Source organism: Cheilinus undulatus, linkage group 13, assembly GCF_018320785.1.
Source record: "Cheilinus undulatus linkage group 13, ASM1832078v1, whole genome shotgun sequence".
Lineage (NCBI taxonomy): Eukaryota > Metazoa > Chordata > Actinopteri > Labriformes > Labridae > Cheilinus > Cheilinus undulatus.
In genome coordinates this window covers 47144464-47170435 of record NC_054877.1, presented here as the reverse complement: position 1 = coordinate 47170435, position 25972 = coordinate 47144464, and the positions used below count along the sequence as shown (strand labels likewise).

Below are 25972 nucleotides of genomic sequence, written 5' to 3'. Positions count from 1 at the left end.
GTGTCAGAGACCAGGGACCCCCAAAATAAAGGTGTCAGAGACCAGAGACCCCCAAAATAAAGGTGTCAGAGACCCAGGACCCCCAAAATAAAGGTGTCAGAGACCAGAGACCCCCAACATAAAGGTGTCAGAGACCCAGGACCCCCAAAATAAAGGTGTCAGAGACTCCGGACCCCCAAAATAAAGGTGTCAGAGACCAGGGACCCCCAACATAAAGGTGTCAGAGACCAGGGACCCCCAAAAATAAAGGTGTCAGAGACCAGGGACCCCCAAAATAAAGGTGTCAGAGACCAGGGACCCCCAAAATAAAGGTGTCAGAGACCAGAGACCCCCAAAATAAAGGTGTCAGAGACCCAGGACCCCCAAAATAAAGGTGTCAGAGACCCGGGACCCCCAAAATAAAGGTGTCAGAGACCCAGGACCCCCAAAAAAACGGTGTCATTCACATGGTACCCCAAAATAAAGGTGTCAGAGACTCCGGACCCCCAAAATAAAGGTGTCAGAGACCAGAGACCCCAAAATAAAGGTGTCAGAGACTCCAGGATCCCCAAAATAAAGGTGTCAGAGACCGGGACCCCCAACATAAAGGTGTCAGAGACCAGGGACCCCAAAATAAAGGTGTCAGAGACCAGGGACCCCAAAATAAAAGTGTCAGAGACCAGGGAACCCCAAAATAAAGGTGTCAGAGACCAGAGACCCCCAAAATAAAGGTGTCAGAGACCCAGGACCCCCAAAATAAAGGTGTCAGAGACCCGGGACCCCCAAAATAAAGGTGTCAGAGACCAGCAACCCCCAAAATAAAGGTGTCAGAGACCCGGGACCCCCAAAATAAAGGTGTCAGAGACTCCGGACCCCCAAAATAAAGGTGTCAGAGACCAGAGACCCCCAACATAAAGGTGTCAGAGACCAGGGACCCCCAAAATAAAGGTGTCAGAGACCAGGGACCCCAAAATAAAGGTGTCAGAGACCAGGGACCCCCAAAATAAAGGTGTCAGAGACCAGAGACCCCCAAAATAAAGGTGTCAGAGACCCAGGACCCCCAAAATAAAGGTGTCAGAGACTCCGGACCCCCAAAATAAAGGTGTCAGAGACCAGAGACCCCCAACATAAAGGTGTCAGAGACCAGAGACCCCCAACATAAAGGTGTCAGAGACCCAGGACCCCCAAAATAAAAGTGTCAGAGACCAGGGACCCCAAAATAAAGGTGTCAGAGACCAGAGACCCCCAAAATAAAGGTGTCAGAGACCCAGGACCCCCAAAATAAAGGTGTCAGAGACCCAGGACCCCCAAAATAAAGGTGTCAGAGACCAGCAACCCCCAAAATAAAGGTGTCAGAGACCAGGGAACCCCGAAAATAAAGGTGTCAGAGACCAGGGACCCCAAAATAAAGGTGTCAGAGACCAGGGACCCCCAAAATAAAGGTGTCAGAGACCAGGCACCCCCAAAATAAAGGTGTTAGAGACCAGGCACCCCCAAAATAAAGGTGTCAGAGACCGGGGATCCTCAAAATAAAACAGTCAGAGACCAGGGACCCCAAAATAAAGGTGTCAGAGACCAGGCACCCCCAAAATAAAGGTCCTAGAGTAGTGTTTCCCAACCATTTTTCCTTGGAGCCCCCCTACACGCTCCTCAGAAAAGCGGAGCCCCCCTAGGACCCAAGAGAGAAGAAAAAGTGACACATTGCTGCCAAAAATCCACATAGATTTTAATTGTTCCACTGATTAAACCCTAAAAAAGGTCCATGCTACTTAACAAAAGACCTCTGTATGAACTACTTTATAACTGCTTTGTCATGGTTTTAGTCAATATTTGCAAACCTATTTTTGGCAGCCTCAGAGAAGACAAAGCCTCGCGCCCCCCCTAAGATCTCTGGCGCCCCCCCTGGGGGGTCCCGGACCCCAGGTTGGGAACCAAGGTCCTAGAGACTGGGGACCCCCGCTGTACCTGAAGGTGGTTGAACAGCCAGGAACATTCTAGAACAGTCATGTGCAGACATGGCTGCCATAAGGGGGATAAAGGGGGAGTTTTCTGGGGCCCAGCCAAACTGGAAGTCCATGGAGGTCAGCAAAACAACCATGGTCCATGGTGATGTAAAACCGTGAAAACCATATTTTATATTTGACCTGAATAATAACCACTCTTATCAACAAACAAATATATTCATTTATTCATTTAGCCCTCTTTAAATGCAAAAAATTTGGTTAAAAATATAATCAACATGGGTTAAAATGTCTAACATTGTTAATTAATGGCAAAAATGGTGGAAAAAGGCAGGGAAATTGGATTTTTAAAGAACATAAATGGGTTAAAAGTGGCAAAAATTAGATAAGAGTGGCAAAAACAGGCTGAAAATGGTTGAAATTAGGTGGAATGGGATGGAAATGTGATATAAACTGGCAAAAATGGTTTTACTGTGGTTAAAATGGGCAAAAAGGAGTGTAAAGAATGGTTGATAAAGGCAGCAATAGGCAAAAAGTGGTAAGAATTGGTTTAGAAGTGGCAGAAACAGGCAGAAAAAGGAGTTGAAAGAGTTTAAAATGGAAAAAAATAGGTTTAAAATGTTAAATACGTGCAAAAACGAGCAAAATTGGTGTTAAAAAGCGATGAAAGGGGGTTACAGTGCCACATTATGCAATAACGCCACATTATGTAATAATGTAATACATTTTCAACTCATTGTGTAATAACGCCGCATTTTGTAAGCCACTAAGCGGTTTGGGTTGGGCAAAGCCGTAGGGTATACCCTGGAGCCCACCTTAAGTCCTAGGGTTAAGGTTAGGTGTTTAGACTAGAGCCCTGAAGGGGGGCTGGGTTTAGGCATAAGTCACTAAGCAGTTAGAGTTAGGGCAAGGTAGTAAGTTATACCTTGGTGCCCACACTAAGTCCTATGGTTAGGATTATTACATAATGCGGCGTTATTACATAATGTGGCTCTACAAGGTGTCAGAAAGTGAAATTTGATAAAACAGATCAAAATTAAAGTCATTGTAGAATTATTTCAATATCAATTGTTGTTGGGCTGGATTTAACATCTGCAGACATTTAAAGCCAAAGGATACTCTTAAAACCAGAACATCTTCTTTTCCTCCTTTTCTGATTTTAACGACCTTCTGGGGGCCAGACAGGACGCTTCGGGGGCCTGATATGGCCCTCGGACCGCCAGTTGATGATCAGTGATATAGAAGTGAACAAACTCAGTGCATGCTCTGCCGGTGTTACGCCTTAATGTGTGACCATGTTAACTGATGTTAACTGCCACTGATAAGAGCAGTCCATCCAGGTACATAACCCAAACCATGCTAGCCCCACCGTCTGGATGAAAACCTACAAAGTGAATGGAACTAAAAGGGAACGATGGAATACTGAAGAGTTTTAATGAAGTGAGGTATGAAAAATGTGTGGTTGAATGTTTATTTGGGGCTCAAATCTACTGGCCACTGAGTTAAACATACAAATAATAACTTTCCTAAACAGGATTGGCATCATAATAATAAAACATGATCCCTAAAGATGCTGATTGTGTTCTGGCAGAAATAAATGAGAGAAAGTAAACTAAAACTATCAAGCATAAAACCCAAATTGAAGAAAGATGATGTTTTCCATCAATCCCATTGTGTTTGTTTTTTCAGGAACGACTAATGGATCATTTCAGACCCTCAGACAGAACCTCCTTATCTCTAAAAGAAGAGCAGCCTCTTGAGAACTAAAGTATGTATTTACAAAGGGAAAAAGTAGTCTAAACCAGTGGTTATCAATGTGTTTATTCTCAGCAGCTAGATGGGAAATTAGGACCCCAAACTTCCAGGAGAAATCTCAACCAGTCAAAACTACGTGATGAAAAATGTGGCTGTTTGCATCTGAGAAGGAGCAGAACATGACTGAGCCAAGAGAGAGGTCAAACACAGGTAAAAGGCACAGCAGCAAGAAGCCACAGGAGGCATGCACTCTCTTCTATTCTGCTTTTGAGGTAAAGGGAGCGTCTCAACTTGCATGGATTGTCCAAAATTCCATGTCTGCCATCAGGCCGATGAAGCTGAAAAGCTAATTATCGGTACTGGCAGATATCAAAATTTCTGCCGATATTTGCATCCAATATTTTGCCTGAGTATTTCAGCAGATATCGACTGTAAATTTGGTGCATATACAATAGTTAAGTCTGAACCAACAGACCTATGTCAGGTGAGGGCTTTTTCTTTATTTATCCTCATTCTTTAAACTTGAAAAAGGTTTTTAAGGACTAAAGTGGAGTCCTTGGTCATTCTTAAACCTTAAAGTGTCCAAAAGGACTGACATTTTTTTCCGAAAAGGGTATTTAAATATCTGTATCGATATTAGTATCGGCTAAAATGAATCTGTAATTATCAGCATGTCGGATACCTGCAAAAATCCAATATCATGGATCCCTAATTTTTTCTAAGGAGTCTGCAACCTTTTCAGCCTGCGACCCCCAAAATAAAGGTGCCAGAGACCAGGGACTCCCAAAGCACCTGAAGGTGGCTGAACACAGCCATGAACATTCAAGAATAGTCATGTGGAGACAAGGCTGTCCATAAGGGGGGATAAAAGGGACAGCTTTCTGGGGCCCAGCCAAACTGGGGGCACATGGAGGTCAACAAAATCATGGTCCATTGTAAAGTTAAGCTGTGAAATTCATATTTTGTTTAAAAAAAAAAAAAAATTAAAACGGGTCAAAAATGGAAAATAATGGTTAATGATGGCAAAAAAAATGGTGAAAAAGGTCAGGAAATTGGATCTTAAAAGTAGCAGAAATGGGTTAGAAGTGGCAAAAATTATATGAGAATAGCAAAAAATTACTGAAAAAAGCAAAAATGGGTAACAGTGGCAAAAATAGTGGGCATAAATAGTGGTAAAAGGGACTTAAAAAGTGTCTGAAAAGGCTTTACATTGGCAAAAATGGGTGGAAAACTGGTGAAATGGGAAGAAATATTGAATAAACTGGCACAATAGTGCTAACTGAGAAAGAGAAAATAGGCAGATATTGGCAGAAATTTGTCAAATTGGCAAAAAATGGGTACATCAGATAGTGAAATGTGGTTAAAATGGGAAAAATTGGGAATAAAAAGTGGTAAAAAGTGGCAATAATGGGTCAAAATGTATAAAAATTTGTGGGAAAAAATGATCAAATCTGGTTAAATTTTGGCAAAATTGGTGTCAATTTTATTTTAAGGAATCTTGAGACCCCCTCTCAGTGTCTTGTGACCCCCAATGGGGTCACAACCCCAAGGTTGAGAATCACTGGTGTATCTGGGGTTTTAGATCAGGGACCTTGCTATAAAAAAGATAAACAAGTAAATCACAAAATGTAGACATCATCATGTCACAACTGAGATAATAAAATATGTGTATTTACTTTGGGACAGTATAGACGTTTAACCACAGAGTAGATGTGACCCTCTGAAACAGCTTTATGAGCCGCTGTTTGGTCCTGACCCCCCGGCTGAGACCTCCTGGTGTGGACAGAATGCTGAAATAAAAACAATCCTTTTCTGACCGGTGCTTGTGTAAAGTTTGAATCATAATGAAGTCGACAACTCTTAATGTTCCACTGAAAGCTCAGCACAAAAACCAAAAACGTGTGTCTGAAGAATCCAAACCATCCTTCCCCGATCTAAAGCGGATGAGATCAGCATTCACGTCTGCAGCTGCCTTCATACATGCATTAAAAAATTGAGAGCCGGTTCAAGGTACCGGTGTCAAACCTTTTCAGAAATGTTGGTGAAAAAAACTGGCTCTAAGTTCATCAAAATTCACGGCAGCTGGTGAAAAACATCCAGCTTGGATGTGAGCGAGGAGCAGAGAGACGTGACTTTGATCCCAGCAGGAGATCATCTGTGAGTCGATCTCATGGCCACAACTCCAAATAACAATATTCAGCTGCAGTTTCTGATGTAAAGACACTCAGAGGCTTATTCAGGGAGGGAAGTTTAGGAGGTGCAGGGTTGATGCTTAACTGCAGCTCCTCATGGTCAGTTAGTGTAAATTTACACATCTTTTTCTGCTTTACTTTCTTAAAAATCCTCATTGTGACTGACTTTCCACAGTAAAAACTCAGTCTGGTTTTTTTCTTGTAGGACTCCCCAAAACTTTAAATGAACAACTACAAAAAAGTTGCTCTTCTGCACGTTTGCTCAGGCTAGCTTTAATTCAATTAATGAATAATAATAAGAAAAATGCTGCATAATGGTATAGCTACAACTAAAGATGGTCTCGCATGAGAGACCGAGGGCCAGAGCAGAGTACACTTGACTCAGAGTTAAACTCTGTTGGTCCACTGTGAAGGAAAGCATAATCATACTTGGGTAATTGTGCATCAGATCCGTTAAGAAGAAGAAGAAGGGATATTATTTCTGCTCTGTGCAGACATTTGAGTCCAACCTGGAGGCCACTAAGGATGTTTTCATTATTTTTTAGATGCCAACAATGAACCTCTCTCTACACCCAATGTCTATCATGCATCTCAGAGGAGGAAAATAGTCTGTAGTGTGCTAATACAACATTTTTGAAGACACGGGAGATGTTAGAACTGGTTCTACAGCTCTCCTCAGACCTGGGACCACCTGTTCAAGTGGACTCCAGCACAGCGCCCAAATACAGTTCAGCTGTGTTCACACTGATCGAACCAGAATCTGGATCGGGTACTCGCCTTATAAATATGTAAAGCAAACACTGGATGAGGGATGCTGAGAGCTGAATTGCGGAAGAACTGCTGAAAATAGCCAAAAAGTACAACAATAGCTGAAAATAGCATAAAAATAGCACAAAAAGCATGAAAGTAGCAAAAAAAAACAGGATTAAAAAAAGTTGAAAGTAGCCTAAAAAAGCTGAAAACGGCATAAAATTATCTGGAAAATAACCTAAAAGTAGCTGAAATGGCATTCAGCAGCTGAAAAAGCATAGAAATAGCTTAAAATAGCATGACATTAGCTGAAAATAGTGGAAAAATAGCTGAAAATAGCATAAAAGCCAAAGAGCGTAGAAGAATGTGAAATCATTGCTCAAAATATATAATTTAAAAAGCAAAAAAGATGCAATAGTATAGAAAGGTAAAAAAATAAAAAATAAATGAAAAGAGCACAAGAAGCTGAAAAGTATGATAGTAGAAGAGTGAAAATAGCACAAGAAATGCCAAAGTTACGAGGAGTTGAGGACAGTGCAGATTTGTGAAATTTTGCCATTGTTGTTACACAAAGTTAAATATTTAAAAAATTATAAAAGTTAGAAATGAGAAAAGGCATAGCAGTCGAATGGTGAAAAAACTGACTTTTTAAAAAGTTTAAACGGTGTCGATACGACAAAGTATGAAGGAGGAGATAGCGGACATAGAAAAAGAATAATAATAAACAAAATGGCCGACGCGAATATCAATAGCGTGGATGCTTACTCAGCATTCCCACTAATTAGGCACAAAGCTCTATAGCATGATCCAAAGGGTCCAAACTTTGATCATACACAGTTCTGTGCAGAGCTTTTGGACATGCTGGGGCCAAAACTGAGGCTGAGTAAGGCGAGTAGCCTCCCAAGGGATCGACACAACCCAGGTCATGCTCTGGATGCATTTTACCAGGGTATGGGAAAATAATCTGTTGAATAAATGACAAAGTCCACATCTTTAGGGTGGAGTAAGGGTGGATGTGGTGAGTAAGCATGCCCTAAGGCAGTGGTTCTCAACCTTGAGGTCGGGACCCCCTTGGGGGTCGTGAGACACTAAGAGGGGGTCATCAGATGCCTTAAAAAACTAAGAATATTGTTTATTATCACTTTCAACACCAATTTTAACACATTTCTGCCACTTAAAACCTATTTGTATGGATTTTAAACTCTTTCCACCACTTTTTACCCACGCTGATGAAATCGGCAGGGGGGTTATGTAAAGGGTTCTGCATCTTTGTTTATTCGTTTATTTGTTTGTTTGCGTACAAGATAACTCAAGAACGGAAAGTCAGATCTTCACCAAACTTTCAGGGAATATTGGGATAGTGACAGAGAAGAATCGATTAGATTTTGGTGATGATCCGCGCACCTGTTCGTTTTTTCTCGGACTTTGAAATTTTGAACACCACAGTAATCGATGGGAGCGTGAGTTCCTCGGTGGCGCTGCTTAGGCGTGGGTCTGCTGCCTCAGACGGCCATTCTAGTTTCTGACTGTTTTTGCCACTTCTAAACCAATTCTTGCCACATCAGCCTGATGTTGCCTCTGTTGACCCATTAATGCCACCCGTTTTTGCCGATTTTAACCACAGTTGACAGTTTCTCCTTTTGCATCCCATTCAACCTAATTTCCACAAATTTTTTGTACTTTAAAGCCATTTCAGCCACTTTTTAATCCCCTTCTACTACTTCATGTGCTCGTTTTTGCCCCTTTAATCCATCTTTGCTTATTTTTTGCCACTTTTAATCCATTTACATTTTTCAAAAATCCAATTTCACCACCTATTCTACCATTTTTTTTTGCCATTATTAACATATTTTAACAATTTTTAACCCATTTTAAATGTTTATAATTAAATTTATTTTCATTTTAAGAAGGCTATTTTCTACACAAATGAGTAAATAAAGATATTTGTTGCTTTGATAAGAGTGGTTATTGTTCAGGTCAAATGTAAAATATGTTTTTTTCAGCTTAACTTCCCAGTGGACTATGTTTTTGCAGACCTCCATGGGACCACGGTTTGGCTGGGGTTCCCAGTCTCTGGCACCTTAATTTTGGGGGGTCGCAGGCTTAAAAGGTTGAGTGGCTCTCAACTGTTTCAGCCCGCAACCCCCAAAATAAAGGTAAGTTAACTCTTTGGGAGCCAGAGTTTTTTCAAGAAAATATTCAATTGTGATATCAAGATTTCAAAAGGCTGTAGCTTGAAAGTGGTTAGAGATAAAGGCACACTGTAAAAGAGAAAACTCTTCAGTATGACCCAAAGTTTGTGGTGGGAGTAAATTCACTCATCTAATTTGCATATTCTGACATCACCAGCCAGCCTCCACTACCATTGCTTCTACCACATCTGCCCCTACCTCCGCAGTGTTTTTTTAATCCCGCTACCTCTGCCAATATTCGTGCTTTGACCACCCCTGCAACCCCAACCATGTCCCTACCCCAGCCACCATGAGGAAAAGCATCGGCTTAGGTATGTGCTGCTTGTGGACTCTCATGGCGCACAGACTTGCAGTGGCTGCTCACAGACACACGGCAGTTTCGGTCTCACTGGATGAACAAACGTCGTGTACTGACCATCCCTGAAACCCCCACCATGTCCCCTCATCGGCATTCGCCAATTACTCCCACCCCGGCCCTGGTGAGGGAAAGCATCGGCTTAGGTATGTGCTGCTGGTGGACTCTCATGGTGCACGGAGTCACAGTCGTGGTCTCACCGGACGACTGATTGTCATCGTCACAGGGGTGAATATTCCACTATTCCTCCCAGCATTGTGAGTATTCTCGCTACAATTCACTCTCTTTTTCTCTTTTACGCTCCCACTACTACCACTTCCTCGTCTCCTTGACTGGCGGTGCGTCTTCAAACCCTCTCTCTCCATAACTTTGAATAGAAACACACTCACATATGCTGCTGGGATTGAAGTTACTCATGTCCGCCATCTCCTGGTGTAAAGTAGTAACAACATTAGGCACCACATTTGCAGCTGGAGCCTGTTTAATTCAGTAATGTTGCTTGTTGCAATTTTGCGACTTTGGCGCTTAAAGAGTTAAGCTGTGATATCCGTATTTTGTTAAAAAAAAAAAAAGAATGAAAATGGGTTAAAAATTGAAAGAAAAGGTTAATGGTGGCAAAAAAATGGTGGGAAAAGTTGGATTGGATCTTAAAAGTAGCAGAAATGGGCAAAAAAGGAAAAATTATATAAAAATGGCAAAAAATAACCAAAAAAGGCAAAAATGGGCATTAATAGTGGTAAAAGGAAATTAAAAAGTGTCTGAAAAGGCTTTAAATTGGCAAAAAGGGTGAAAAACTCGTCAAATTAAAAGAAAAATTGATATAACCTGGCAATATAGTGAGAAAAAACAAATAGGTAGATATTGGCAGAAATTTGTCAAATTGGCAAAATGGGCAAAATCAGATAGTGAAATTTAGATAAAATGGGAAAAAGTCAGCATTAAAAGTGGTAAATGGGGTTAACAGTGGCAACAGTGGGTCAACAGAGGTGACATTAGGGTTATGTGGCAAGAACGGGTTTAGAAGTGGCAAAACAGGCAGAAAAAAAGTGGTGGAAAGGGTTTAAAATGGTAAAAATAAGTGTTAAATTCCAAAAATGTGTTAAAGTTTGAGGGAAAAAGTGACGAAAACTGGTTAAAATTCAACACAACTGGTGTAAGGTGGCAACAAAATATTCTAAGGGAATCTGGAGACCCCCTCTTAGTGTCTTGGGACCCCCGGTTGAGCACCACTGCCCTAGGGTACTGTTCCGGGGGTTGTAGGGTTGCCATGAGGCCCTGGTCACGCTGTGGATGTCCTAAGGGCCCGAAAACCACCGGGAGTCTTCGGCGTATCACCAGAGTTAAAAAAGGCACATGTGTGTCTACATATGTCCAGCTTGACTCTGCACCCCCCTACAGCCCCGGGATGTGGCACACCAGGTCCGGTGATGAAGCCTCATCACTGTTTAAGCCTAAAACTTGTGTAGCTGCAGCTCAGAGGATGCTGTGTAGATATGACAGTATTGGAATAGCCAGGAGATGATTGGAATTGACGTCACAACTCTGCTGGCTGAAGAGGACCCAGTACTTGGTCATGGTTGCATTTATATCTTCCATGTACCATGCCTGAAGACATGTGGATCAAGTCTGACAGCACCATGCTTGAGGCCACTGCAGAGGTGCTAAGTATGGTACAGTTATGTTTCCACTTATTTAAATGAACTAGGTTTATACAGCCAAGTGTTCTCAGATCCAGAGCTCCACATAAAAGAGTGCATCACCTTTAATCACCTTGCTTTCATGCATATAAAACATTTAACAGTGTAGCATCATACCTGGGACAGAATCATATTTTCAGACATTTCTAGAAACAAACAAGCAGGACAGACAAACACAGATTTTTTTGTTGCAGGTTTCATTAGACCAAGAGATGAACACGCATGCAGCTGGAAAACCAAACACCCCACCGCTCCCATTTCCATTTCCATTCTCCATCCCACCAAAATTGAAAAGTCAGAGCTCACTGCAGACAATCATGAGTGATGTTACCATGGAAACAGCCGGCAGAGAGTCACCAACAGGAGGGGATGGAGCGGAGCGAGGAGGTCAGGGCAGGGGAGGGGTAAAGGAAACACCCAATAGGAGAGGGAGAGAGAGGCAGAAATGAGGGAGTGGACAAAGACAGACAAAGATGACAGGAATAGGAAGAAGAAACACTCGAGGCGTCCATAGTTTTTTTGTCCTGCTGCATCATGAGCATAACTGACTATGCATGGCTCATGCTACCGCAGAACAACCCAAGAGGGCTAACCAGAGCTCAGGACCTGGACTATCACCCCATGTGTGGACAGTGAACTACAAACATGCAGTGACCATGCTAGGTGGAGATGTTCAGCATCTGTGGATGGCTTCACTCTTGAAAACAGGGAAAATCCCTGGAAATACCTCTGTGTTCATGTTTAACGCTGCTTAAACCATGGTCTTGGTGAAAACTCATTTCTGATTGGCTCTGGAAATTCCATTGGTGTCAATTAATTTCTGATATATGGACACCGTTCCAACTTCTCAAGTAGTCCCGGTCAAAAAATCTTTTCACTGTTCCAAATTAATACACAGCAGCCGTTAGATGGTAGGGGTAACCATAGCAACCTGGGACAGTCATATTTTCCGAGCAGGAAGTACAGCGCCGCCAGCCTAAGGAGCCAACCATCACTTAACCCTTTGGCCGCAAGAGTTTTTTCAAGAAAATAGTCAATTGTGATATCAAGATGGCTGTAGCTTGAAAGTGGTTAGAGATAAAGGCTTACTGTAAATGAGAAAACTCTTCAGTATGACCCAAAGTTTGTGATGGGAGTAAATTCACTCATCTAATTTGCATATTCTGACATCACCAGGTGGCCTCCACCGCCATTGGCTGTGCGTTTTCTCCCACAGATTCTAACATGGCTGCCCCTACCTCCGTCACTATTAGCGGTGTTTTGACCCCCCTGCTACCCCCGCCATGTCCCCTACTCCCACCTCATGATGATGTGAGCTAAAGCATCAGCTTCAGTATGTGCTGCTTGTGGACTGTCATGATGCACAGACTCCATGTCGTTGCTCACAGACACATCATCAGTCTCACCCATGGTTTCACCTGACAACTCAATGTCATGTCAGAGGGTGAATACTCCTCTATTCCTCCCAGCATTGTGAGTATTCTCGCTACAATTCGCTCTCTTTCTCTCTGACTACTACCTCTTCTCGAGAAGATGCAAATCCATCTTGCAAAGCTCCCATCTAAACCGTTTGGGCCCAGTTAGAAAGTGACAGGACCAATCAGCGATGAGGGGCGGTACTTTCAGGCGCAGCAGAGTCGTGACATAAACAAGCCACAGCAAGAGCTGGTGCAGTTTTGGAGGAAGAGATTAGCGTGGATGCTGCTAAAGTGCCAGTTTTAGCAGAACTTGACAGAATTTCTTTGTTAAAAGAAGAACAAAGAACAGCAGTGAGTTGTTTTCTTTTCAAAAACGACAAAAGTCGAGTACTTACATGTCTATAGTCGACATGTTTCACGTTATTCCTCAGTAGCTGCGCACGCACAGCACAGTAGCAGCTACGTCAAGTGTTTTGTTGCTCTGATTGGCCCGTAGAGATGTGACAGACAGAACGTTCATCCAATCACACTCTGAGTTTTTTTCAAAGCCTCTGCCTTTTCTCAAACATTTCCTATTGAAGCTTTCCCAGATGGATGTGTGAAACACATCCATCTGACATGTCAGGTTACTGTTTTTCCACTCTTTACCTACTTTTTGTCCTTTTATGCCTTCTTTGCCCCTGTTTGCCCCTCTGTTTGACCATTATTTGCCACCTTTAACTTATTTTTATTGCCACTTCGATCAGTTTTTGCCACTTTTCACCACTTACATTGTGGCTCTCGCAAAGGTATTTTTCTACAACTTGGCTCTTTGGTTGAGCAGGGTTGAGTAACACTGTTCTGATGTATAATGCTCTTGCATTACAACCAGAATCCTGATTGCATGGTTGTAGATTTGTCCGTCAAAATAAACGTGCTGCAGCAGCATGAAAATATCTGTGTTGTATAATAGTATAATCTAACATTTAAAAAAGGAACACAAGGCTAGCAGGAGAGTTGCTTCTTTCTCTGCAGTATTTTTAATTTATGAAAGCATTAGTCACTCTGTCTTCTAAGAAAAACACTCTCTTAAGTGCCATTTCCCTGTGTGGATGTACTCTCTGACAATGACTCAGATTTCCCACAGAAATATGGACTGAGAGAAACAACAGAGGGACGTAAGAGGGAGTTAAGGACGGATCAAAGATGGGTAAAAAAGACAAAAGCGACCAAGAGAGGAAGGGAGGCGTGGTGAGAGAGGTGGGGGGGGGGATTCGAGGGAAGTCAAGCAAACCATGAGCAAGCAGAAAGGTCATCTCAGGTCACCGGGCACAGCGAGGAGAGAGATGAAGGAGACGGTGGTGGAGGTGGACAACAACAGGAGCATTAGGAGAGGAAAGGGTACGGGGGTTGGGGTCCATGAGGGCCCCTTGGTTGCAGAGTCACAGTCTCCAATGATCACTTTTGTGACTATGCAACTGGGCTTATATTACTAGCTGCAACATCACAAAAATGACACTGGCAACCGCTAGTTAGCTGGTAAAAGAGGTGGGGAAATGACAGAGGGTTGGTAAGTGGTGCTTCGCCTCAGTCAGTCAGCTGTGAATGAGGTTAAAAAAAATCATGCTGGCAAAGATCAGCCGACTTCCTCGAACCATCGAGGCATAAAGACAAAAAAAAAAAAGGAAACGGCACAAAAAAGGAGGCAGGTTGTTAAGTGAGAGTACCACATCCTGGGTCATAAAAGTGAAAAATATCCCTCTGAGCTTTCTTCATTGTGTTCTGACCCCGCCGCCCTGTGAGTAAAGGCAATATTTCCTAACTGATGGTGGGTGGCGACGCCCACCAGACCTTTTTATAATAGCTGTGACCACAAACTCTCACTCTTCATATCTCGTCTAATTGATGTGCGCCAGCAACACGGCAGCTCCGGACCTATATATAAAACCGAGCTGGGGTCTATCGCTGCAGAAAATCCACAGTGAATCAGAAGAAAGGGGCCGGGACGCTCCCGCCTAATAGGCAATACAGTATATCAGTTTAAAAGAGGTCGAAGGCGGGGTGAAGGAGGGGAGCGGCTATAAAGGCACCAGAGATAAAGGATCACTCCTGCAGAGTTCACTCAATGCATCCTAAATTACACTGTTATCGACTGGGAAAATGCCCAGGATGTTTGAGGAATAAAGACGTTTCTCTGCCTGCATCTCAGGGTCACAAGTCGAAAAATCCAGGGGAAGTGAGAGGTTTGAGGTTATTACTCTTTGAGTGAGCTACTCAAAGCCTCTTGTTTCTGAAGAAGAAATCCAAAAAGTCTGACAGATCCTCATCCATTAAACCACTCATAGGTTCTACTCTGCAGCCTTGCTCGTCTCTCAAACGCAGTGAACGAGAGATTAACAAATAACTTCCCAGTTTAAACCCAAACATGCATTTCAGGACATCTGCAAAGTTAGTTTCATGCTTTTCTGCCTTTGGTTCTTCTGTTTAGGGACGCACCGAGCCACTACTGCTGTTGGATAGCTCGATCTGATACTGGCTAGAACAGCTGAATAGAGCTCGGCAATTAATCACAAATTAGATTAAATCGCAACATGGCATGCTGCAATATTCAAATCGCAGACAGTGCAATATTTCTTTAACCTGAAAAGTGTCAAAATATCAGTTTGAAACAATCTTTTTTCTTTTTTTATCCTTTATATCAGTGTTACTCAACCCCGCTCAGCCAAAGAGCCAAATAGTTGAAAAATACCTTTGCAAGAGCCACAAGCTAAGAGGTGAAAAGTGGCAAAGACAGCTTGAAGTAGCAATAAAAATAAGTTAAATGTGGCAAGAATGGTCAAAAAGCAACCAAAAAGGGTAAAAAAGGGGCAAAAATGGAGAGGAAAAGAGGAAAAAGGGTCAGAAAGAAGCAAAAATGTGTGAGAAGTGACAAAAAATCAGTTACAGTTGGTATTAAATGGTCCAAAAGTGGCAAAACCGTGAAAACAATCAGTGAAAAGTGACTAAAATGGGCAAAAAGCTGTCAAAAGTGGCTAAAATGAGCAAAAACTAGGAAACAAGTGGTATTTAATGACAATAGGCAGCTTAAATGGGTGAAAATACGGCGAAATAACAGTGAAAAGGTCAAAAATGGGATAAAAGTGGAAATAAAGTGTCAAAATGGGCAAAAAGTAGGAAAAAATGTTTTTTAAAGGCAAAAGGTAGCTTAAATGGGTGCAAAGTGGGAAAAAAAGGTGAAAAAGTGAAAAAAGTTTTCCTTCTTTAAGGTTTTCTGGGGGAATAACATTTAAAATGAAGACATAAAAGAGCCACATGTGCCTCTAGAGGCACACGTTGATTATCACTACTTTAAACGTTATTCAAACCTTCAAGTATGTTTTTATTTATTTAATTTTTTTCACAAAAATCTTACTTTTCTTGCTCATGCATTTATTTTTCCTCATCAAAATGAGAAGAATATAAGAAATGATCATCCCCTTCAATAACCCAATTGATATCAAAATGTCTATATGAGCCAAAATGGCAGTAAGATATTTTTATTCTATGTTGAGCCCTAGTTGAACTTATCTAATATTGTACTTGTTGTAAAATAGAATGATTTCTTGCTGATGTTTGTTAACAACAGAAAAAAATAGGAAATAATCGCATTTCAAATCGCAATATTGCAGGAAAAAATTGCAGATTTTCTTTGCAAATCGTTCAGCCCTACAGCTGAATCTGATATTAAAGTCAAAGATGTGGACATACGGGACTGTGCAGAACTTTCAGCCATGATTGGGCCAAAAACTGAGCCTGAGTTAAGGTGTGTAATGGCGAATGAGCCCACCCGAGGGCACCATCGGGCAGGAAGGAGGATCGACACAACCCTGTTGTGCTCTGGATGTCCGCTCATCACACACACACTGTGTTAACAGAAATAAAGGCCACACCTTTAGGGAAGAGTAAGGGATGGATGTGGCTAGTAGGCACAGCCTAGGGCAGAGGTTCTCAACCTTTTCAGCCCGGGACCCCCAAAGTAAAGGTACCAGAGACCGGGGACCCCCACTGTACCTGCAGGTGGTTGAACACAGCCATGCACATTCAAGAATAAGGGAATGAGGGGTATAAAAGGGAGAGCTTTCTGGGGCCCAGCCAAACTGGGGGAAAAAAGTGGAAAAAAGAAGGGGCTAAAATGGGCTAAAACTAGGGGAAAAGTGGTATTTAATGGCAAAAGGCAGCTTAAATGGGAAAAAACTGGCAAAAAAGGGGGCAAAAATGGGGAAAGGGGCAAAAAAACTGGTATAAAGTTGCAAATAAAGTGGCTAAAACGGGCAAAAAAGTAGGAAAAAAGTGGTATTTAATGGCAAAACGTAGCTTAAATGGGAGAAAAGTGGCAAAAAGTGGTGAAAAAGGTCAAAAATGGGATAAAAGTGGCAAAAAGAAGTGGCTTAAATGGGAAAAAACTAGGGGAGAAGTTACTCAATGACAAAAGTCATCTTAAATGGGTAAAAACTGGCAAAAAAAAAGGTAAAATAGGGCAAAAATGGGATGAAAGTGCCAAAAGGAAGGGGCTTAAATAGGCAAAAACTAGGGGAAAAGTGGTATTTAATGGCAAAAGGCAGCTTAAATGGGTAAAAATTAGCCAAAAAAAGGGGAAAAATTGGGAAAAAATTGGCATAAAGAAGAAGCAAAAATGTGAAAAAGGAAACAAGTGGTAATTAATGGCAAAATGTAGCTTTAAAGGGCAAAAAGTGGCAAAAAATGTGAAAAAAGGGCAAAAATTGGAAAATAATTGCTAAAATGGGCAAAAAGTTGGAAAAAATGGTATTTAATGACAAAAAGCAGCTTAAATAGGTGAAAGTGGCAAAGACATGGTGACAAAGGACAAAAATGGGTTAGAAGTAACAAAAAGATGTGGCTAAAATGGGCAAAACTAGGGGAAAAGTGGTATTTAATGACAAAAGGCGGCTTAAATAGGTAAATAGGCTGATCAGAGCTGGGCCCAGGAGGCAAACGTTAGCCAGGTGGCAAGACCTTTCACGACTGATCCAACGAGCATGAGTTTATATATGAGTTGTTTTGACCTGGGATCTTTTGCTGCATTTAAAACTCAAATTATAAATTCTGTTCACTCAAAGGAAGCACAGGAAACACACGGAGTGATAGTAACCATAACCAGAGATATCTGGTTCCTGAACATGACAACAGCTTTATTCGGAGACACAGATTTGAGATCAGAGAGCCTTTGAGAGGTGTATGGCTGCATAATTTCTTAGTAAGATTTTGGAAAAGCATGCTGCTGCAAAACAATTCCCCAGTGATTTCTTTCAAAGCTCGTGTGTCTTTCTTACCTTTTCTGTTGTCTATCTACAGGCAAATTTCTCCACAACAATAGTTAAACCAAAGCAAAGACAAAGAGAGGTAACCAGCTCCTTTGAGAGGCAGACTTTGGTGACTTTTTTTCTTAAGAACATCACAGAAAAGGCTCATCTTAAGTTTTTCTTCAGTCAAGAATCCTGCTATCAAAGTTTTTCTCTTATGGGCTTCTTTCAAAAGGACTTCCAAAAGTTTCCTCAAGGCTTTCTAAACCCTCAATGCTTTCACTATCAACAATAAAAGCAGGCTGTGGTACTCTGTACTTCAAATGAAAGGAAGGTCCACCTAACTCTTGAAAGAGAAACCTTTATTAGCCGGCCGGTGAGGAGGAAGACGCTGAAAGCGGCTCTGTGTGGGCGCACGAGTCAAATCTGCATGGTTACACATGCTCGGCTGTAGTAGAGGAGGTTCAGTTAAATAGCCAGTGGTGCTACCTCGGGCTTTGTTTGAGAATTATAAGAATAGATTTGGCAGTATTAGCTGCTGAGAGTCTGAGAGGGATCACAGACTTGGTGCTGAACCAATAACTGAGAGACAGAGGTCGCTCAGAGACATATGGATATCTTTTCTCTTGTTCTCCTACCAACTCTGGAGTTAAACATAGCCTACATATGTATGACTGCTCCTGTGGTACATAGTTTACATAGTTTTACATCCTGTGCCTTTAAAGTGAAGAGAAAAACATGAAGACAAAAGAAGTCCTCCCTCTTTGATTTAAAAAAGAAACCTTGTGGAAACCGAGATGGTGTATTCATATTTCTTTTTTTAGCGCAATTCCCTACCTGCGGAAATCGAGCAGAGTCCGGCTGGTCTCAGGGACGTTCTGGTTGAGCCAGGTCAGGAAGTGGAACTGAGTGACGGTTCGTGTCTCGTTGGTCTGCATGTTCTTCAGGTAAAAGCTGCGAACCAGGAAGTCATCGCACCAGATGTGTTCAGACACAAGGTTTACCTACGAGGAGACAAATAAACGTACGATAAACAAATACAGCAAACAAGTTGTTCAAGACTTTTTTTACATTCAACTTTGTCCATTAGGTCTAATCTGGATTCACTAAATGGAGAACAAAATGACTAAAGATGAACAAACTGATCCATAATCCCCCACTCATCATACAGTTATCATTCACAGCACTTAATACTGAATTTGTCAACAAGATATATAAGAGCTGAGTCATTTTACCTCGTAGATGTGATACAGGTTAGACCAGAGCTGAGTCATTTTACCTCGTAGATGTGATACAGGTTAGACCAGAGCTGAGTCATTTTACCTCGTAGATGTGATATAGGTTAGACCAGAGCTGAGTCATTTTACCTCGTAGATGTGATACAGGTTAGACCAAAACTGAGTCATTTTACCTCGTAGATGTGATACAGGTTAGACCAGAGCTGAGTCATTTTACCTCGTAGATGTGATACAGGTTAGACCAGAGCTGAGTCATTTTACCTCGTAGATGTGATACAGGTTGGATCCCTCGTCGGGCCAGTAGTGGTAACACTGCTTCACTCCGCTCTCCACCAGAGGGGTCAGCATGACGATGACCACACAGCCGTTCTCCCAAACCATCTGCAAACGAAAACACACCCATTAAGACTCATTCCATCCATCCATGCATCCAACTATGCATCATGCATCAATCCATCCATCCATCTATCTAATCCATCCATCCATCCATCCATCCATCCATCCATCCATCCATCCATCCAACTATGCATCATGCATCCATCCATCCATCCATCCATCCATCCATGCATCCATCCATCCATCCCTCCATGCATCTATCCATCTATCATCCATCCATCTATTCATCCATCCATGCATCCATCCATCCATCCATGCATCCATCCATGCATCCATCCATGCAATCATCCATCCATCCATGCATCCATCCATCTATCTATTTATCTATCTATCTCTCCATCCATCCATCCATGCATCCATCATCCATCCATCCATGCATCCATCCATCCGTGCATCCATGCATCCATCCATGCATCCATCAATCCGTGCATCCATGCATCCATCCATCCATCCATGCATCCATGCATCCATGCATCCATGCATCCATCCATCCATCCATCCATCCATCTATCCATCCATCCATCCATCCATCCATCCATCCATCCATCCATCCATCCCTCCAGCAAGTCCTGGGTCTACCCTGGGGTCTCCTCCCAGTTGGACCCACCTAAAAGACCTCCACAGCGAGGTGACCAGGAGGCATCCTGATCAAATGCCTGAACCACCTCAACCGGCTCCTTTTGGTGTGAAGGGGCAACTCTACTTCAATTTCATTTTGACTGCTTGAACCAAAGTTGTCATTCTTTTAGTCATTACCCAAAAATCATGAATACAGGTGAGAGGTGGAACAAAGCTTTGCCTTCCAGCTCAGCTCTCTCTTCACCACTTCACCACAATGGTCTGCACTGATCTGCCTGCCAATCTCCCAGTCCATTCTACCCTCACTTGTGAACAAGACCCCCAAGATACTTGAACTTCTTCACTGGGGGCAAAGACTCACTCCCCACCCAGAGGGATCAATCCACTGTTTTCCAGCAGAGAACCATGGCCTTGAACCTGGAGGTGCCTCCCCGGCTGAGGACACCAACAGAACCACGTCATCTACGTCCATGAAAACCACTAACAGAATCAGAGATAAGGGGCAGCCCTGGCAGAGGCCAACATGCACCGGGAACCCGCCCGGGATGGGTTCGCCACAGCAACCCAGGGCACAACATTCCAGCAGTAACCCCCACGTGGCACCTGTGGAACACGGTCATAAGGCTTCTCTAGGTCCACACATATAGACCACGCATGAGAGAAGAGCTGGTCCACTGTCCCACAGTAGACAGAGTGGGAAAACTGGAGGAGATTGGGAGTTACCAGGCTGAAACATGTTTATTTCTCATGCACAGATGGACATTTTAACATTTAGGGTGTGCAGTGACTTCTCATGTTTCTGCAGACAACCTAACGTGAATTACAGAGAAAGCACAATTTTTGTAACGTTTCAAACTTCAGTGGGAAACTAGAATGAAATGAAGCTCCATGGCTTGAAGACTAATTGCTATTGGGGCGCTTCCCTTCCCCAGCAGGGTCATTGAACGGGGAGACTCGGTACGCGGTCGTATTTCTCCTGCTGGCAGTCATATCCTCACAGCCGGAGGGGTGGGCCGGCTCTGGAGATCCATTCGACTCTGATCAGAGGTAACAGTCAGCCCTTAATGGAAGCCATAAAACAATACCGCTCCCACATCATCGAGCTACATAATCAAGATGGCTGCACCTGCCGTTCAGATGGAGCGCCGACACACCTTGGTGGAGTTTCGCTGCCGTTAATTGCTGTGGGTTTTGAATTACTGCAGCTCCCACTGCTTCTCTGATTGGGATCTCAAGATGTGACGGTGCACTTTTTTGAGAGATGGGGTTCATTTGCTCAAGCTGATGGAAAACTCATCTGGTGCAGGGAGAACATGATAAAACTTCGTTTGTTAAAAGTTCATCTGAATTTATTGCTTATTTATGCTGGAGAAACGTTAACTGCACCCTGATGTTGTTGCCTGAGAGTCCTGCTGCTCTACATCATGAAAGTCCATGTGTTAAATTTCAGTACTCTGGCATTATGGGCCCTGAGTACTCTGCTTCAGCAGTCCTGGAGGGGAAGGCGTTGCAATGTGATGTATGAAGTGTAATAACCCAGCAGCTCTTGACCAGGGAGTCTGAAAATACGGACTGATGTGAATTAGGCCAAAACACAACAGATAGCCTGGGAGAAGCTCGAATACTCAACATTATCCCCCTGATGAAGAACTGCGACTGACTTTAAAAAGACAATGCTGACAATGGGATGCAATCCTTCTCAGAGTTGATTGGGAAAGTCAAAGAGATTTATTTGATTTTTATAAAAAAAAAAATAGCATAAAAATAGCTGACAGTAGCCTTAAAATAGCTGAAAAAGGCATATAAATAGCTGATTTGGCCTAAAAGTAGCTGAAAATGGCATTCAGTAGCTCAAAAAAGGATAAAAATAGCTGAAAGTAGCCTAAAAAAGCTGAAAATAGCCTAAAAATAGCTGAATATAGCCTTAAAATAGCTAAAAATAGCCTAAAAATAACTGAACGTAGCCTTTAAAAAGCTAAAAATAGCCATAAAAATTTGGCCTAAAAGAAGCTGAAACTTGCATTTAATGCTTGAAAAAGCATAGAAATAGCTGAAAAAGCATGAAAATCTGGAAATTAACCAATTTTTTTGTTTTTTTTTTAGAAAAAATATGACTATCTTATAATCAAACTGGCATTTAAAGGGTTAAAATCCTGAAAATTATGCAGTATTTGTTTTTTTTTTTTTTTTATTGAAGTCGATCAAAAGATTTATCCAAAAAAGCAGACAAAAACACTGTTTATTATTTTATTGCCGTTTTTGGTAGTGGATGTTTTTGTCCTTAATGACTCGAAAGGTCAGTAAATTTTAAATCCGATGCTACACAAAAACTAAAAATGCATCAAAGTCAATATTTTGGCTAAGCATAGACATATCCAAGCTGCCATCCAGCATTTGGTTTAAGGAAGATATCACTTTTTTTTTTTTTTTTGCTTTTTTCATCAAAAACAACATTGACTTGAAGTAATAAAACTGGCATTTAAAGGGTTAAAATCCTCAAAATGGTTAAATGTTTGGTAGTTTTGAGCACAGCTGAAGTTGTTTAAGAGATTTGTGCAAAAAAGCAGAAAAAGTATTAATCTGTGAAGTTTTTATAGCAGTTTTTTTTAAGTGGACATTTTGTCCGTAATGACTTTAAAGGGTAGTAAATGAAAGTGATGCCTGAGGGTTAAAAAGCAGTGGTGGACATTTTTACATCACTGTCAAAGCAGGAGGATGCTACAGAGAGTAGCATCCAGCTGTAAGCATCCCTACAGCTGTAAAACAGCAAATAGCTATTAAATTGATTGTAAATATTTAATGTGTTCATTTTGGACCTCAGTCTCATTGTGATTAATGCACTGATGCAGGCAGCTCTAGTCTTAGCTGTATTCAGCACTAGAGCCTGTGACGTCTCTGTCTGCAGCCTGCATGGTAACCAGCTCCTCTGGGAGGACAGCATGTTTGACACGGCAACCTTTCCTCCGCTCACACCGCTCCCCTATTGTCCCCCTCGACACACATTTAAGCGCCAAGATGGGCCGGAATAACTTATCGATCTCCTGCTCTCACATTCAAACCCAATCCAACATCTGGGACAGTGGGGAAAGTGTTTGTCCCTCCCTGCATTAACAAAGTGTCCCACTCCACTCCGCTCACTGTAGCTGTGTAGGTGTGCAAGTGTGTAGGTGTGTAGGTGTGTGGCGTTGCTGGGCAGAGAGCCTGATAGTGAAGGAGAGATTAATAACGACATCCATAGAACAAGCTGCACTCCCGCGTGGCTCGCTGCACTAATAAAACTCGGCTAACTCTTGTTTTAGAGAGGAGAACATATCGATTTTTGTTCACCAGTGTGAGCGTGCATGTGCTGGGTTTTCTTACCTGCCAGAAATCAGCCACAGTGGAGGGCAGGGGGCCTTGGGTGGCGATGTAGGCGGGATTTCTGGGATCATGATCCATCTGAGGGGAGAGAGAGAAAAGATGGAGGTCAAATCTGAACCATTTTTTTTAAAGAAACTCATTCTAAACAACTCCATATCCAACCTATGCATACTGGTTTCATATAAAATGCACTGAAATTAAAATAGACCTCTATTTTCTGAAGGCGAGACAAAATGGAAGCACTAATTGCAGAAAATAGTTGCCAAAAGGTACCCAACAAAATAAAGTCAGTCCTCGATATGAGTTTACATGCTGGCTCAGGACCACACACCCAGCATACATTATATAGTGTTTGTTTCCTCCAGATCTGAAATCCAAGCTAATGCAAAAACACGGAATCAAGCCAATTTTCTTTCAAAAGGAAGGAGGTGGTGACGGCTGCTGAGAGAAGTAAAGTTACACTAAAGTCTTCTGAGTTGATTTTACTAGTCTATAAATGCTTTTTTGAGTTTATGTTCTTAGAGTCTCATTATCAGCTTCACTTCAATTCAGCATGAGAAGAATGTAGAACAACATGGCTCTGTTTAAGCCAGTGGTTTTCAAAGGGTGAGGTGGGCCTCCCCTAGGGGGCGCCACAGAGCTTCAGGGGAGGCGCAGAACCATAAACCAGAAAAAAGGTGATATGCTTTGCTAACCTCTGCTGTGCACTGATCAAAATGGATAGACTTATACTTACAATAGGGACTATGATATAGAGCAGTATTACTCAACCAAAGAGCCAAAATGTTGAAAAATACCTTTGCAAGAGCCACAATCTAAGAGGTGAAAAGAGGCAAAAACAGTTTGAAGTAGCAATAAAAATAGGTTAAAGGTGGCAAAAATGGTAAAAAAGGCTAAAAAAGGGGTGAAAAGGGGCGAAAATGGGGAGAAAAAGTGGACAAATGGTCAGTGACAAAAAGGAGTAGAAAGTGACTAAAATGGGCAAAAAGCAGTCAAGAGTGGCAAAAATGGGCAAAAAAGAGGAAACAAGTGGTATGTCATGGCAAAGAGTAGTTTAAATGGTTGAAAAGTGACAAAAACATGGTGAGAAAGGCAAAAGTGGGATAAGTGGTGAAAAGAAGTGGCTAAAATGGGCAAAAACTAGGGAAAAAGGTGGTATTTAATGACTAAAGGTAGCTTAAATGGGTGAAAATTTGGAGAAAAATGGTGAAAAAGGGCAAAAATGGGATAAAAGTGGCAAAAAAGGTAAAAAGTTGCAAAAAAAAAAAGTGTCAAAATGGGCAAAAATGTGGGAAAAAGTGTTATTTGATGGCAAAAGCTAAATTAAATTGGGTAAAAAGTGGCAAAAAAGGTGAAAAAGGGCAAAAATGGAATAAAGTGGCAAAGTGGCTAAAATGGGCAATAAAAGATGAAACAATGGATCTTTAATGGCAAAAGGTAGTTTAAATAGGCAAAAAGTAGCAAAAAAATGTGTAAAAGGGCAAAATGGGAAAAAATAGCAAAAACAAGAGGCAAAAATTGGGGAAAAAGGAAACAAGTGATATTTAATGGCAACAGGTAGCTTACATGGACAAAAAGTTGCAAAAAACGGTAATAAAAAAGAGGGCAAAAAAACGGATAAAAGTTGCAGAACTTGGGAAAAAGTGGCAAAAAGACGTCACAAAAATGAGCAAAAAAATTTGGACAAAAAGGATATTTAATGATGAAAGGTAGCTTGAATAGGCAAAAAGTATAAAAAGGGCAAAAATGGGATAAAAGTGGAAAAAATGAGGAAAAAGGGGTAAAAAGAATTTTAAAATGGCCAAAAAAAAAAAAGAAAAAGTGGTATTTAATGGCATTATAACTGAATAAGAGGGAAAAGCAGATGTTTAAGGACATTTGCAAACCAAAATATCCAAAATATATTGATGTTTAAAATGTTTAAAGATTAGACAAAAATGTTTGAAATGCTGTTTCATTTTTAAAAAAATTTGAATCCTTTTTGTGGGTGGGGGTCCACCGAATGAATGATTTCTTCTTAGGGGAGGCTCACTCTCACACGCTTTGAAAACCCCTGGTATAGAACAATACGGCTCTGTTTAGAGTAAAACAGCACACAGCAGGCGATGCTTTAGGCTGGTGCTTCTAAACTTTAGAAACATGCTCGTCCTGAGTCTCTTTGTCCCATGTCGCTGTGTCTGAGGTCCAAACGTGGCTATTTTTCATCAAATACATCCGGTCTGTCAAATAATGTCCAGAATTTTGGTCGCAACTTTGCAACAGCGATGAGCTCCCCTTGGAGTCCAGCGGGGATTTCTGCACAGAGAAAGGTTTCCCAAAGAGCCATGTTTAGAGCTGGTTATGACCACGGCAAGCATTCAAAGCATGAAAAATAAAAACGTTCTTAATTCTTAAACTGCTTTCAGACTGGCTGTGTGTTTTAATGCGGCTTTCACACAAGGCACGAGTTTGCCGCGTGCTGGCTGCATCTCCTTGCTGTCAAAGCACCGCCATTCTTCATCAGTTTAACCTCAATAAATCCCCTCACAGGTGACTTAAGTCTGCGTAGAGTGGAGCCACAACCAAACTATTAAACTGTACAAATAAAGAGAGTTTCTCTGAAGCAACATTGCTCATCTGTGATGGTTTGTGGCTCTTTTATATCTTAATTACCTCCGCCAAGGAGGTTATGTGATCGGGTGGGTTAGTTAGTTAGTGAGTTAGTTAGTTTGTTTGTTTGTTAGCAACATTACTCAAAAAGTTGTGGACGGATTTTCATGAAATTTTCAGGAAATGTCAGAAATGGCATAAGGAAGAACTGATTTTATAGAGTTTGAAAGAC

At 41.8% G+C, this 25972-nt stretch overlaps 1 protein-coding gene across 1 annotated transcript in view; it reads right to left on the bottom strand.

Moving 5' to 3' along the window:
• The window catches only part of LOC121519630 (receptor-type tyrosine-protein phosphatase N2-like), a 361356-nt gene that overhangs the window by 26950 nt on the left and 308434 nt on the right, over nucleotides 1-25972 (bottom strand). Inside the window, exons 17-19 of the mRNA XM_041802418.1 lie at nucleotides 23152-23229; nucleotides 19078-19197; nucleotides 18416-18582 (exon numbers count right to left, since the gene is read on the bottom strand). Of these exons, the coding sequence (XP_041658352.1) occupies nucleotides 18416-18582; nucleotides 19078-19197; nucleotides 23152-23229 (365 nt within the window). The remainder of the gene's footprint in view (nucleotides 1-18415; nucleotides 18583-19077; nucleotides 19198-23151; nucleotides 23230-25972) is intronic.